The 15519-nt window shown below is 37.8% G+C and overlaps 5 protein-coding genes across 7 annotated transcripts; 3 read left to right on the plus strand and 2 right to left on the minus strand.

The window, feature by feature from the left end:
• LOC104712871 lies at positions 111-5051 on the plus strand. Its single transcript, XM_010429852.2, has 9 exons — positions 111-369; positions 822-973; positions 1147-1453; positions 1784-1836; positions 2005-2913; positions 3157-3294; positions 3488-3766; positions 4534-4590; positions 4699-5051. Exons 2-9 carry the CDS (start codon positions 848-850, stop codon positions 4792-4794), a joined length of 1965 nt encoding a protein of 654 aa, XP_010428154.1. The 5' UTR covers positions 111-369; positions 822-847; the 3' UTR covers positions 4795-5051.
• LOC104712872 (developmentally-regulated G-protein 2) lies at positions 5140-8264 on the plus strand. Of its 3 annotated transcripts, none has more exons than XM_010429855.2 (12): positions 5140-5363; positions 5585-5715; positions 5802-5869; positions 6069-6145; positions 6238-6418; positions 6497-6553; positions 6658-6732; positions 6912-7031; positions 7205-7375; positions 7564-7677; positions 7768-7938; positions 8024-8264. In XM_010429855.2, the coding sequence occupies exons 2-12, from the start codon at positions 5646-5648 to the stop codon at positions 8117-8119; spliced, it is 1200 nt and encodes a 399-aa protein (XP_010428157.1). In that variant the 5' UTR covers positions 5140-5363; positions 5585-5645; the 3' UTR covers positions 8120-8264. The 3 variants fall into 3 exon arrangements, with proteins under 3 accessions (XP_010428157.1, XP_010428156.1, XP_010428155.1); XM_010429854.2 differs by having other exon boundaries at positions 5590-5715; XM_010429853.2 differs by having other exon boundaries at positions 5608-5715.
• LOC104712873 (protein IQ-DOMAIN 1-like) lies at positions 8340-10501 on the minus strand. Its single transcript, XM_010429857.2, has 5 exons — positions 10224-10501; positions 9877-10134; positions 9376-9597; positions 9172-9285; positions 8340-9086 (listed from the first exon to the last, which is right to left on the minus strand). Exons 1-5 carry the CDS (start codon positions 10290-10292, stop codon positions 8496-8498), a joined length of 1254 nt encoding a protein of 417 aa, XP_010428159.1. The 5' UTR covers positions 10293-10501; the 3' UTR covers positions 8340-8495.
• Positions 10663-12696, minus strand: LOC104712874 (probable cinnamyl alcohol dehydrogenase 1). Its single transcript, XM_010429859.1, has 7 exons — positions 12610-12696; positions 12379-12504; positions 12166-12279; positions 11837-12067; positions 11422-11707; positions 11188-11338; positions 10663-11110 (listed from the first exon to the last, which is right to left on the minus strand). The coding sequence occupies exons 2-7, from the start codon at positions 12468-12470 to the stop codon at positions 10914-10916; spliced, it is 1071 nt and encodes a 356-aa protein (XP_010428161.1). The 5' UTR covers positions 12471-12504; positions 12610-12696; the 3' UTR covers positions 10663-10913.
• Positions 12921-13884, plus strand: LOC109126210. The gene is made up of 2 exons (XM_019229434.1): positions 12921-13074; positions 13305-13884. Exons 1-2 carry the CDS (start codon positions 13041-13043, stop codon positions 13550-13552), a joined length of 282 nt encoding a protein of 93 aa, XP_019084979.1. The 5' UTR covers positions 12921-13040; the 3' UTR covers positions 13553-13884.

Here is a 15519-nt window from a genome sequence, read left to right on the forward strand (position 1 = left end):
AGCTGCATAACATATGTATCACGTACGGATTCCAAAATCACAAAATGTAAAGATTTTGAGTTAATAAAACGCTTTGGAGTCCGGGGGACATGTTAATTCGCTCTTAAGCACTAAAAAATAAAATTAAAAAAGCCTAAAAGAGAGCCAACATAAAAAAGCAGCACCAAAAAAATTTCCCAAATTTATTTTTAACCTTTTGCTAATCCGAGAAGCTTCTTCCTCTGCGATCCTCGACGACGAATCCATTGTTAGACACGACTTTGTCTCTGACGCTTCAAGGTTACTAAATAAAAAGTGTAATTCAATCGCTTTTTTTTTTTCTGTGAATTGTCACACTCTCCGGCGACAATAAAACTTTGTTTTCCGGTGGTGAGCATGATAAAAATTCCATCTTTTTTTATTTTCGTTTATTTTTTACTTTCAAGCTTTGATTTCGTTGCTCTCTTTGTATTCGGAATTCGATGGAATATACTGAAATTTTCAATTGTTTTTAATTGAGAATGCGAAAGTCTCTGTTTTTCAATTGTGGAAACTTGTGAATTCTTTGGAATTTGAAGATGGGGTAGTGTAAATTGTTAGTCTTTCTGATTTTGTATACTTAGTGTTAATCTTTTCTTCTTCAAAGGCCTAACCTTTGTTTGATGATAGATAGTTTTGGACTACACATTCTGGATTATATTTCTGATCTCTGTGATAGATTGGATTCTTTACTTTTGGTAAAGTTAGTTATACATAGGACTGCAGCATCATTTGGTTAATTACTTTTAAGATATATTGACTATTGATCAATTTATTTGCTTTTTCCAATTTGGTGGTTTCAGATTGTGTGTTTGAAGTTGGATTTGCGATGGGAACTGCGGTTGGAACTGTTGAGGACTGCATAGAGATGTTTGAAGGCAGTGCTCAGACAAGTGTCACACCATTTTCTCCAACAAATCAGATTGGAAATCCTGTTGCCTACAAGCTTGTCCGGGTATGGCTATCAATGTGTGCTTTTTCAATGTAAATAAAATTTCCAAGTATTAACAAGCAAAATGATAATTCTAGGATGGTTTTGCTTTTCGTGGAATTGAAAAATTTATCTACTATGACTATAGGTATTAGCCTTTCAAAATCTTATGTTTGGTGGTTTATGCAAATGATTAGGTTTCAGGAGATGGGAGCCTTGTTCCTGCAACCGATGAAGAAATTTTGGAGGTTAATGAAACGGATATGCATATTGCATCAGATGCTTGTCAGACTGTAGGCGACCTTGCAACCGATGAAGAAAATTTGGAGGTCAATGAGACAAATATACATATTGCATCAGATGCTTATCAGACTGTAGGCTACCTTGCAACCGATGAAGAAAATTTGGAGGTCAATGAGACAAATATGCATATTGCATCAGTTGCTTGTCAGACGGTAGGCCACCTTCCAGCTGAAGGGATGTCCCATCTTGAAAGTTCAGAAGGTTTGGTTCCCATAAATCTTTATATGTTGAATGCTTAAAAGCCTATGTTAGTTTAGCTCTAATTCTGCTCGTGAAGGCATTGCATATACAAAAGCACTTCGCCTATAGTTATATCTAGTGGTTTTCGTAGATGCAAATCAGGGGGAGAGCCAAAGTCATGGGTTTCTTAATCAAACCATAAATGTATATCAATCCATCTCACATTCATACCGATTTCTATTGTCGATATATGCCCAAATATGCTTATGTTTATGTGGTTTCTCCATCTGTTGTCCCGTATTCTGCTATTGTTTACGTACAAATTGGTGACATTATATCTTATTCTTTCAGCTATAAATTCAGGTTTACTGCAGTCTGATAATGTGCGACCAGATACTGACCAGGTTAGTCCTATTTCACGAATGTTGAAAACAGAATTTTAATTTCTGACAAACTATCATTCCTACATGTAGATTTTTTAATGTTTTAATGTTAACGTTTTCATAAGAACTCTATCGCAGACCAGATGGCCTTACTCCTAAGATTTTATTCCTTCTTTGAGATTTTTGCAGTATAATGAGAAGATGTTGCAAAAGGTCGAACAAGAAGAGAGGCTTGGCAATGTACATGGATCTCAGGTGCCTTCTACTCCTCCAGATGTCAACATCCAGTTTTCTAATGAAAAAAAATTTATTAAGGAGGATCAAGCCCACTATGAAGCTTTGCTGCAAGAACCCATTTCTTTTTCATCGAATGTTCAGAATGAATGCAATGTGAATCAGTCCGGTATGATCGAACCATGCTCAAACGCAGCAGCTAGTCCCAAAGAAACTGCATTGTCTGAAGCTGCTCAAAAACCTGATTTTTCTAGAGTTAGAGGCGAGATCTGCTTGGATGATTTACCAATTAAAGCACTGCAAGAAACATTCAGGGCAACGTTTGGCCGTGAGACAACTGTTAAGGACAAGACATGGCTCAAAAGGAGGATTGCAATGGGACTTGTTAAATCTTGTGATGTACCAGCAACTAACCTGACAATAAAAGATAACAAGTTAATTGGAAAGCAAGAGAAATCCAGTGTTATGACTAATGTCGTTAGCAAGGATATGTGTGATGATGTAAGAGCTACTAAACCGAAAGATGCGCCATCGAGTACTGATCATGTGAATGCTACTGACCACTATTATGCTAGTGAGGATTATTCCAGTGAACAGAGGGCTGCAAAACGAGTGAGGAAGCCTACACGAAGATACATTGAAGAACTATCAGAAACAGATGAAAAACAGCAAAATGACAAGCCAATGATTCCTTTAAAGGATCAGAGGTCATCCGAAAAACCTGAGGTCAGGTCTATCAGCGTCTCCTCAGGGAAGAGAGTTGCTGTCACCAGGACGGTATCCCTTGCTGGATCTGAAATGGAGGTTCCTTATGTTTCTCATGTCCGAAGAAGCCGTCCAAGAGAGAACATCATGGCTCTTATGGTATGTCTCTTTGTTGCATTACACAATCTCATGCCTTTTCTTTGAACTTCCAATGATTTGGCCCTATCATATCTTGCTCTTTCCACGTGCCAAATTCTATTTTAAGAAGCATAGATGGAAAATATAATAAAATGAGTGATCTACTTCTGTACCATTATTTTGCTTTTTTGTTAAATCGGAATGTTATATTTTTTTTGGGTCAACAAGTCGGAATGTAATTAAGGATAATGCAACATTGTGTAGGATTATCATTCCAGTTGCTTGGAAGATAGAGCTAGTCCAGCAGAGAGTAACTTCAATTTGACCCCATCTCAGTTAAACAATGAGGTTGTGAAGCGAGATTTGGTGGTAGAGTCTGCTTCTCGACCAGTCCAAAAAGAAGTAAGGCTTATCTATTGTTTTGGTTCTATCCATCGAAATATCTTGTAAATTTCCTCATCCTCATTTCCTAGTTTGCAGATATTAGAGATGGCCTAGGACAATATTTCATTTACCCCCTACCTGATAATTTAGATAAATTTGGTGTTCCAGATATGATACAGTTTCTCGTTGCATTCTTGGTTTGCAGATGCAGTTTTCTACAAGTGACAAGAACAACGAAGAGCATATTCTCAGTGAGGTTGATCAAGACATGGAGCCAGAGCACATAGACTCCTCTGGAAATAGCTCGGATGACATGGGCCTGCCAATCATGCAAGGTGGTGCACTTAGAAGGAAGCACCATCGAGCTTGGACTCTGTCTGAGGTTACAAAACTAGTCGAGGGTGTATCAAAGTATGGAGCTGGGAAGTGGTCTGAGATCAAAAAGCATTCCTTTTCATCATATTCATATCGTACGTCTGTAGATCTCAAGGTAATTCAACTTATTAACCCATCAACCCTCTTTGCATGTCTNAATGTAATTAAGGATAATGCAACATTGTGTAGGATTATCATTCCAGTTGCTTGGAAGATAGAGCTAGTCCAGCAGAGAGTAACTTCAATTTGACCCCATCTCAGTTAAACAATGAGGTTGTGAAGCGAGATTTGGTGGTAGAGTCTGCTTCTCGACCAGTCCAAAAAGAAGTAAGGCTTATCTATTGTTTTGGTTCTATCCATCGAAATATCTTGTAAATTTCCTCATCCTCATTTCCTAGTTTGCAGATATTAGAGATGGCCTAGGACAATATTTCATTTACCCCCTACCTGATAATTTAGATAAATTTGGTGTTCCAGATATGATACAGTTTCTCGTTGCATTCTTGGTTTGCAGATGCAGTTTTCTACAAGTGACAAGAACAACGAAGAGCATATTCTCAGTGAGGTTGATCAAGACATGGAGCCAGAGCACATAGACTCCTCTGGAAATAGCTCGGATGACATGGGCCTGCCAATCATGCAAGGTGGTGCACTTAGAAGGAAGCACCATCGAGCTTGGACTCTGTCTGAGGTTACAAAACTAGTCGAGGGTGTATCAAAGTATGGAGCTGGGAAGTGGTCTGAGATCAAAAAGCATTCCTTTTCATCATATTCATATCGTACGTCTGTAGATCTCAAGGTAATTCAACTTATTAACCCATCAACCCTCTTTGCATGTCTTATCAATCAAGGCTTTGGATTAACCATCTTGTTGTTTTGTAGGACAAATGGCGAAATCTTCTGAAAGCAAGCTTTGGTCAGAGTCCCTCAAACAGCATGGTACCTCTCTATGTCTCTCCTCTCTCTCTCTATCCCTTTAGCTTGTAACAACTGCCTTTGCCGAGAACTTTGATGTGCTTAGTTGTGAATATACTACTGTGTTTACAGGGAAGTCTCAAGAAACATGGGTCGATGCACATTCCTGTGCAGATTCTGTCACGGGTAAGGGAACTTGCGGAGAAGCAATCTCTGGTTCCCCGGTAAGCAAGGTTGATGGATATAGTAACAGAAGGGAAAGGGAGCAAGATCCGACTTCGTTGTAGCTGAGTTTTTTCTTTTTTTGTAAAATAGCAAAGTAAGGGAGACGAGACGATGACAGTTTCTGTAGACTTGTAACTTTCGAAGCAAGCTTTGTGGGTTATATATATGAGGAAAGTACTAGTATTAAGTAGTCTCTGAGTCTTCTTGAATTGATATGAATGGTTTCTCTATAATATATATATCCATGGAAGTCAAGTCATGATGATCAAATGCCAACTCTGCGTTTGACCCGGACTTGTTTGGGCCTTTTTGTATTCGATCCATTATTTCTTGGAGATGGTTCTCGACCCAGACTTGTATATACTTTCTCGCTTTCTCTAGAACCATCTTGCGATCGCCATCACTCATCAAAATTCCTCCCTTTTTCATTCAAAAGCTTCGATCTTTTATGTTGTTTTTTCACTAAAATTGCCAACACATAGCTCTGTTACTGCCGAGAATCATATGTAAAGGCTAAGTTGTATAACTTCGCATGTAATCCGCATGTCGTAGTTTGATCGGTAGCCAAAGAGGTGAGCTTTCGTTTGCTGGATATGTTACTTCTTTTAGACTTCGCTTATTAAAAGCTTTGTTCTTTCTGATGGAAGTTCTTTAGATGATGCATCTCGTGTTGCCCCAGTTTAAAGTTTGTGTCTTTTTGAGTTAATGGTTAATTGGTGATTTTATTATGATTTCTTTTAAATTATCTTTCTGATTATTGTTGGTTTTTTTTTTTTAATAATGCTGAAACAAGTGAAGATACCTCAATCCTTACAGATCTCGAGCAATTTGTAGCAGTAAATTCTGAAAGAAAAATGGGAATCGTCGAAAGGATTAAAGAGATTGAAGCCGAGATGGCTCGGACACAGAAGAATAAAGCTACAGGTTTCTCTTTACATTATAGAATGTGTAAAATAGAGATGAGACTCATCATTGATTTTCTGCAAAATATTGTCACTTATGATGGACAGAGTATCATCTTGGTCAGCTCAAGGCAAAGATTGCAAAGCTCAGAACACAGCTGTTGGAGCCACCAAAAGTAAGGCAACTTTTTATGAAGAACTATTCAACCACTATTGTCTATGCGTTTTGGATCCTGTTACTAGGCTTGTCTTGGATGTCTATAGCTATAGAGTGTACAAACTTCTGCTCCTTATAGCTGGAGCAGAGTTCAGATTCTATATTCAGTCTTCATTTCTAATTTTGGTTTGTAAATGTCTTCCAAATCTACTTAATAGGGTTCAAGTGGAGGTGGGGATGGTTTTGAGGTTACAAAGTATGGCCATGGACGTGTTGCACTTATAGGATTTCCAAGGTCTAATCTTTAACTCACATCCATGTATTTGTTCAACTTTGGAGTCCCTCACTTAGGTAGCCAAATTTGGGGTTTGTGGCTGTGATTTGCAGTGTTGGAAAGTCCACGCTTTTGACAATGTTAACGGGGACACATTCGGAAGCAGCCTCATATGAGTTTACAACGCTTACATGCATTCCTGGAGTCATTCACTACAATGACACCAAAATCCAGTTGCTTGATCTCCCTGGGATTATTGAAGGTGCTTCAGAAGGAAAAGGACGAGGGAGACAGGTTTAAATACTTATCAGTTTTACACCATATTAAGGGATGCTATGAAATAAACGTAAATTGAAACTGTTTGTTTCTCAGGTTATTGCTGTTGCAAAGTCTTCAGACCTTGTGTTGATGGTTCTCGATGCCTCAAAAGTAAGAGCTATGGTTTGAATGAATATGCAAGTTATTTGATTGTTCTGTCTTTTTTTCGCTTTTGCCAATTTGTCTCACTATTTCTTCTTCCAAAATCGTCTTAGAGTGAAGGTCACAGGCAAATACTGACCAAGGAACTTGAAGCAGTGGGTCTGCGTCTAAACAAAAGACCTCCACAGGTAAAACTTATCTTTATCAATGGCCTCCCTTTCTATTTTCTTAGCAAAACTCTTAATTCTCTTTCTCTTCATCTTCTTATTCTTGATTTTATATCATAACTACCCAAAATCCGCCTTCTGTTATGTACTAGCATGATGTGCTACCATTTTTTGGTTTTTTACTTTCACTGTTATAACAGATATACTTCAAGAAGAAGAAGACCGGGGGAATTTCTTTCAACACTACAGCACCCTTAACTCGCATTGATGAGAAGCTCTGTTATCAAATTCTGCATGAATACAAGATTCACAATGCTGAGGTATTTATAAGTCCACCTTTAATCTTGTTTTCAAATCAGCCTTAGACAAGAATTCTTCCTAGCCTCTCTTGTCTGCAAGTTAGGAGACTAGGAGTAGAACTATAGAACTTCAAATTGTATATTTTGTTGCTTTGTTGAGAGATGTCTGATGAGTTAAGTAAGGAATATTGCAGGTTCTATTTCGAGAGGATGCTACAGTGGATGACTTCATTGATGTTATTGAAGGCAACCGCAAATACATCAAGTGTGTATATGTCTACAACAAAATAGATGTTGTTGGAATCGATGACGTTGATAGGCTAGCACGGCAGCCAAATTCTATTGTTATTAGCTGCAATCTAAAGGCAAGTTCTTGCAAGTATAGTTGTTCTATTACATTGGCAAGACTAGTGTTTAAAGAAAAATCCGATACAATGTAGTCCTAGGCTTCTAGCTTCGTCATAATGGTCTGACTCCTCTATACTCTGAAACCTGTGAGTATCTATACTCGAACACACTGGTCTAATGGTAATAATGGTGTTGCTTGAAACAGCTAAACTTAGACAGACTACTTGCAAGAATGTGGGACGAAATGGGACTTGTGAGAGTTTACTCAAAGCCTCAAAGCCAGCAACCTGATTTCGATGAACCCTTTGTCCTTTCAGCTGTAAGTATTATACCCTTAGACACTTCTAATGTGGATTTTCAGGCTTATTTTGTATAGATAAGAATTTGATTATCTTGTGTTACTTCGCAGGATAGAGGTGGCTGCACAGTTGAAGATTTCTGTAACCACGTCCACAGAACTCTGGTGAAGGATATGAAGTATGCACTGGTTTGGGGCACAAGTGCTAGGCATTACCCTCAACACTGCGGTCTTTCTCATCATCTTGAGGATGAAGATGTTGTTCAAATCGTGAAGAAAAAGGTACACAAGCATAAACTTTATTCTGATCTCTTCTGTCTAATGATGAGAATGCTACATCAAATGTTGATGCTTGTCAAATTTACAGGTGAGAGAAGAAGGCGGAAGAGGACGGTTCAAATCACACTCAAATACGCCTGCTAGAATTGCAGACCGAGAGAAGAAAGCTCCACTTAAGCAATAAGGCAGTTAACCATCCTGAATGATTTAAGTAAGACAGAATGCATGTGTATCTGAACCATAACTTGAAGAATATATGGAAAGTGTTGGTCACTATTTCTTATGTAAACTATGTTACTAGTCTTCAAATGACTTTCATGTCTCAAGCAGAGCTTTGGTCTGGGGCTCATATTGACAAAAGCTAAGAACATATTGTTTCAGAAGCATTACAAGTAAACCATAAATGATCTAAGTGGCCAAATAACGACATTTGCAGTCTTGAAACTAAATCCTTAACATTCATATGTAAAAAGATAAACAGAAGTTGCTTCTGTATCTATATTCCGTGTATGCGTTTCCTGGGACCAACAAGCTGTTGAAGTGACTGAAAGCATGATTGCTTAGCCTCTCTGGCTCTTTGCCCACATGTGTCTCCCTGTTACTTGAGCCGGTGGGTATAAATCAGTCCACTGGTTGCTCAATGGATCTGAACCAGCACTACGCCTTACATTTACATCTCCGTTGTAAGACATTGACTGTTTCTTCTCAAACGGTGTTTTAGAACAAGAGGACGACGACCCTGATCGTCTCTGCTTAGCTTTGATAGATTGTGTCAGGTTCATGTAGCTCGGCTTTCTGTAGTACCCTCCTTCTTCAAGGAAACTTCCCGAGAAGGGAACTGGGGATTGAGATGTTGACGAAGACTCAGAACTCGTGGCTGATGATGACATTGGAGGTGGTCTAGCTGAAACTCTGGTTGTAAGACTGTTCTTCCTGACCTGAACTGTGTCATGTTCAGACACACTGCTCTCGCTTTTCCTTGCATTGTCTGATGAGTTTGTAGGCCCTTCCATCAACCGACCTTCCCATGGCCTGTCTGCAACCCATCGGTCAAGCCAATTCCAACCTGGACTGCTCTTGCATGATCCGTTATTCTTTTTAACACTCCCTTGTTTGTTCACCTTGGCGTTTGGACTTGGACACGTCCTCGGCTATCAAAATTAAAAAACTCAGTAAAACACAAATGGCTCTGAGAGTTTAAATTCTCAAAATGTGATCTACCTCTGAAACCATTACCTGGTGTGTCAAGGCATATACCATAGCTCTCTCCCTCTTGATTGCTCCTTCTTGTCTCATTTGTAGCTTCGTCCTCACTTCATTTATACTTCCCGGGCTATCACACCAACCCTTCTGAACAATACATCATTGCAAAGTATATAACATTTAGTCTCCTACGAGTCCCATTTTATCTCAGAAAATTTCATATCTGATAAGCATTACCTCAGCTTGCTTTGCAGGATCATCTTTTCGTTGATCAGATGGCTTCTGCAACTCCTGTTCATTTGAAGGCCCCCTGTTGCAATGAGCTCGTACACGAGCTTGGACTCGAACAAGAGCTTGCATACACCTTAGTGTCACATCTGCTTGTTTCCGTACTTGCCTACCACGGAATATTGCCTGAATCCTCACCACAGCCTTCAAAGCTCTCAGCGCTTGTCTTGCCTGTAAAACGCATCCATAAAAACATTAAACCACAAAAGCTTCAGAGAAGAAAACAAAAGAGCTGCTCAAATGTATAAGGATCCAGTTAAGTGTTGATGGTTGATTAAAGGATCGATTAAGTATTTAGGGTTGAATCTTTAGTGCTTCTATGTTCCACATACCATCATATCTCTCAATCATGGTGTTAAAACCAATGAGAAGAGATCACTAAACCAAAGTAGACTAAGCAAAGAGTTAAAATCAAAATTGAACAGTGACGCAAAGAGCTGGTAATAGTACCAGGAAAGCTCGGAAGGAAGCTTGAATCCGTGTGGCAGCCCATTCTCGTTTAACAAGAAAGAAATCTTTCGGTGGAGCTCTGACAACAGCAGCAACAGCCGCCGTGAAAGAGTCGTCAGCAGAGAAAGACGGCGGATCTGAGCCTAGCGAAGGAGTCCCGTAACTACCACCACCACGGCTCTTGAAACCCTTTGAGGAAGAGAGTAAGCTTTCTGATGAAGTCCTCCACAGCTTCCATTTCTTCTTACTGTTCTTCTCCTGAAGAGTAACAAAAAGAATCAGCTACTGAAAGATGAAAACAGAGATCAATACGAGTGAAAACAGAGAGCTTTGTTTTCGAGATTTACTTGATCATCATCAGTGATGGGTTTCTTGTTAGTAATCAGAGACTTAATCCAATTCCCAGAGCCACCCATTTGCTCAAAATTTTGAAACTTTTCTTCTTCCAAATCAAAATATGTAATAAAGTTGAAGACTTTCACAGGTTTTGGAATCAGATCCGGCGGAGAAAGGTCGATTACAGAATATATCTGTTACAAAAATCCCGAGAGAGAGGAAAAAGAAGAAGAGAGAGAGAGTTTTGGTGGCCTGAAGAAATGAAGGAGACAAAAAGTTTTGCAATTGTTAAAAGAAGAGATTTGAATTTTGAAAATTTTTGGGCAAGTAATGCAAAAAAAAAAAAAAAAAGTGACATTTTAATTTTATTTTAATTTAACGGTAACATTGACATCTCGCTTTCGTCGTAATAAATATATTTATGACTCGTAACATTGGAAAAATAAATAATTTATTTCTCTCATGCCTCGCGTGATAATAATCTTCCTTTATTTGCGTTAGGTACATATACATAAAGATATTTATGAAACAACCACTTCACTTCTTGTTTCTTAGTTTTTTCACTCCGTAACTTTGTTTTGCAATAAAAAAACAGAACAAACTATAGCAGTGAGTATTATTCACTCACACCAAAGGTTCTTCACTACTTCACAGCTCATTTAAGGTATTATTACCACGTGACCTGAGTGTGTGACATCTCTCTATTTCAGAGAATTCTGGATGTCAATCACGAAACGGTACTTGACGTCCTTCTTCACCACTCTTTCAAGAGCTTCGTTTATCTTTTGAATTGGAATCACCTCTATGTTTGGATAAATCTTATGAGCTGCGCAGAAATCTAACATTTCCTGAGTTATTTTCGTACCTCCTGTTAAACTTCCCGCGAGCATTCTCATTCCTGTCCAAAACAACATCTTTTGGTTTCAGCATCTAAAAGAGTGTGTAACAAAAATGGACTTTTTCGGGAAAACATACCAAGATTGAGATTGGCAGGACTGATTTTAATTTCACTTGGGAAACCAACCAGGACATAGGTTCCAGCAATCTTCAAGAGAGACATGTAAGGATCAAACGCGTGATCACCAGATGCTGTATCAACGATAAAGTCTAGAGATTTCTCTAGCCCCTGCAAGTAAATAATCAAAGTTAAGTGTTTGGTTCCATTCCTAATGATCACAAGAATTTATTTGAAAAAACTTATCTTTCTACCTTCATCTGGTCATGGTCAGACGAGATAACGAAATTGGTAGCTCCCAGCAAATTCAAAGCTTCTTCCTTCTTGGAAATGCTGGTGCTAAAAACCGTCACATTGAGTCCAAAAGCCTTGCCAAACTTAACTGCCATGTGCCCAAGACCACCTAGCCCGATCACCCCAAGAGATTTACCAGGTTGATTCATATGGTGACGCATCATAGGCGCATAAACCGTGATTCCAGCACAGAGTAATGGTGCAGCTGACTCCAGGGGATAGTCTACAGGTATCTTGTAACAGTACCTGTTGTATTCAATATATCAAACACAAGCAAACTAGAACTGAGAAATCATTTGCTTCCTACTAACTCATAAGGCATTCATTCACAAGTTTCAAAAATATGAAATGGCAAGAGAAGAAGCTGATCATAACCTCTCATGAACAACAATGTGACTGGAGTAGCCTCCTTTAGTAACAGAGCCATCATGATCAATACCATTGAAAGTAAAAACTTGCCCTTTAGCACAACTAACTTCCTGTCCTTCGTTACAATACTCACACTCCCTGCAGGAGTTAACATAGGTTCCAACACCAACATGGTCTCCAACTTTGAACCCATGAACATTAGACCCAACCTTAGTCACTATCCCAGCAATCTCATGCCTTGCAAAAGAATAAAAAAAAACTAAATGAATATCATCAATTCAACTAAGTAAGATACAATAAATGATCTAAAAAAAGTTTGGATTTTTAAAACACACCCAGGAACCAAAGGGTACTTAGAGTCTCCATGTTTGTTCCTAGTCCATATAACATCAGCGTAACACACACCACAATGTGTGATTTTGAGTGAAACATCTTCATTAGTAACAGACCTGGATCATACACAGTGTGTGTCAAATAAAAAAAAATAAAAAAAAAAATTGCTTGAAATGAGTGAAAAAAAAGGATCATAACTAAATCATGAATCTCACCTGCGAGTGATTGTGTGAGGAGAAAGAAGACCAGATGGATCTCTTGCAGCCCAACACATACACTCGTTTTCCCCACTCTCTGAAGAACTCATATGGTAATTTCTCAATTCTTTCTATTATTTTTACCTATAAATAAATCAAGGATCGTCTATAATCTTAAAAAAAACACAAACAAATAAAGAAACAAAACTGCAAAGACGAATTCATTTAGCGTTGAGAGAGTGTGCATACCCAGGATCAGGAAAGAGCTGGCGTCTTCTTCTTTGCTGGCTTCCTAGAAAAAGTTAATCAAAAGACAGGTAAGTGATTCGTGTTGACCTGTCAATTATACATCTGGTCATATAATATTGGGTGGTTTTTTATTGTCTCACTTACAAACAAAGAAGCCCATTTATGGCCCAACAAAGACCCATTTTTATATGTCCACGACTTGAATTTGATATTGGTTTTTGAATCGGGTTTCTCAAACCACCGGTTCGGTTCTTCCTGATTGGGGACCCCAACTACTCTTTACATCTGACGGTTCACATTAAACGCATCTCGTTTCGAGCAAACGCCACCGAATACGAATTAGAGCAAAGCAAACGCCACCGAATCAGAAGAGAACCCAATAAAAACAAACAGCCAAAGATCATCTCTAGCAGAGAGGCCAAGAACCATCCATGGCGGATCAAAATCGAAGACCTTTATCATCAGGTAAATGAACTATCAGATCTTATCATGAGTTATGCGTTTTCTTTAATTCAAAATTATGTTTATCATTATTCATTAATTTCCTTAGTTATTATTACAATCAAATTAGGCGTCTATTAATTATTACATCGTTTTCATCTGAAGTTTCTCTAAAGAAAACAATAGCAAAACGCCGGTTGATTAGTCTACTTTTTTAATTTTCTTTGCTCTGTCTGTATTTGGGGGGTTACAAGAGGAGAAGACTGTGAAGTCGCCTAATGTGTTAGAACGGGTCAAAGAAGAAATGCAAGCAATGGGTCATCATGATGAAAAGTCCAAGAGTCATCATCACCATCACAAAGAGACTCATGGAACAAGTGACGACATTGACCAGAACACACCAGTTGATGATGTGAAAGCACCTGGTTTCTTTCAACGCGTTAAAGAAGAGATCGAAGCCATCTTTAACGCTGTTACTCCCAAGCGTTCTTCTAAGAAGTGAGGGAAAAAAAACTGAGTCAACTCAACATCGTATCGTAATGTTTGTAACTCTAATGTTAGTAGTTTTTTTAGTAGGAGTCTTTTTAACACATATCTGAATTATGTGTGGGGGGAGTCTTTCAAAAAGTTTAGTGAGTCTTGGAATTTATCAATAATGAAATTTACACTTGCAAATGTCACAACCCAGAGGTTAATATATGTGATCTAGTATTGAGATTGGTTATTCCTGATTGTATTTTTCCGGTTTGGGTTAAACCGTGTTTCTTGATTGTTGTAACTTTGTTCAGATTAAGGTGGTGGTGAACCAAGTTTATAGACTCTCTCGGTCTCGGATATTGCCGGTGCAGATCTTGTCTAGATGTATACATTTACATTCCAAATATATCTGAACTCGTAAAAATCCTCTTGTGTCTCATATCTTTTTTCATGTTTTGTCGATTTCTCGGTTTTATTGATTCGTATGTACTCGTGAGTGTTTTCTTTAGAACCATGATTAGACAATTGAATTTAAGAGCAAAACAAATATCTACACAAAAGACTGTTTCTTGACAACTATGCTGTTGGAGTCAATATACATAAATATCATTCAGCTTATTTTTCTCTTTCTTTGTAACATTCGTTGTTTGTTGTGAAGAGAAGAAATAAAAAGAAATAGTCTTAACGATTGGTAAATAGTACACCAAACGAAAACAACTCTTTTTGTTTTTATGAGAGTTGTCTTGTACGTACGTACCCTCATGAATGTGTTGTGCCTAACTTTTTCCCCATGATTTTGGAAATTGAACTACTCCAATAAGGAGATTACAATCGTCACACACTATATGCCATTTATGGGTTTTCATTCTTCTTTTGACACCTCCTAACTTTGATATTTTACAATCCTCTATTAGTCACAAAGAATTGTGGGATATACATAATATAGCTTCAAGATATATATTTATTATATATACTAATATAAATCAGTTTTAGTTTACTCTATTACAACATTGGAGAATGGAGACTATCAAACTGTAAAAACCATAAGATCTGATTCTAACGTGTTTACTCGATAACGTGTACGATATTAAAAATATTAGTTTGATTTTTCGCATAAATACGGCGGGACCAACTAATTATACGATTACTATACTAGATTCTTATATGTCCTATTACTACTAGAAAAAAAAAGAATGTACGTAATAGCATACGACACTTGTTTTTGTATATCATCATCCGGTGGATATTAAATTTTAAACATTTATTAATAGGCAAAATATTAAGATTGTGAGTTTTATAAACTATAAACACTAACAATCAAAAATAAATTATTTTCTAATAAAAAGTCTTCGAAAGTTCATTACTATATATTTGTCGCAATGAAACCCGACAGGCCCATATGAAAATTAATAATTTCAAAAACGTATACAATAATACAACTAAATACTACTAGTATACTAGTAGTAAATAAATCACATACTTACAATTTTAGAACTTATAATAATACGCCGAAATTGCATTTAATAATTAAAATGAATGGAAATTTTTTGGGCGCAATTGATATTGATTGCTTTTCTCCAAGGCGTGTTTGGGTTGCACGTTAACAGGACCACCACGTTGATTAGTATTTTAAATAGACCGGTTTAAATTCCGTTGTGGGACTCCTCTCTTTGTTAATGTACTTAGCTAGCTATTACCTCCCTCCACGTTTCCATTCTCTGCCGTCCGATTAATTTGGGATGATCGGAAATGATTCCGGTTGAAAAGTCATAGAAATCAACGGGTGCCATGAGCTGTTGGCTGAATTGATCAGTAGCGAGGACTTTGACGAAGACATTACAACGGGCTAGTCCAAATCATGTGTGTGCATTTTTTTCCACAAAATATATAGAGTAAGTTTTGGTTTCAATCTAATTTGATGTGTACCAATTCTCGTTTTCTAGTGGACGGTTTCTCTGAAATTTACTATATAAAATTTAAAACTTGAAAAGG

This window comes from Camelina sativa, chromosome 9 (genome assembly GCF_000633955.1).
Source record: "Camelina sativa cultivar DH55 chromosome 9, Cs, whole genome shotgun sequence".
Lineage (NCBI taxonomy): Eukaryota > Viridiplantae > Streptophyta > Magnoliopsida > Brassicales > Brassicaceae > Camelina > Camelina sativa.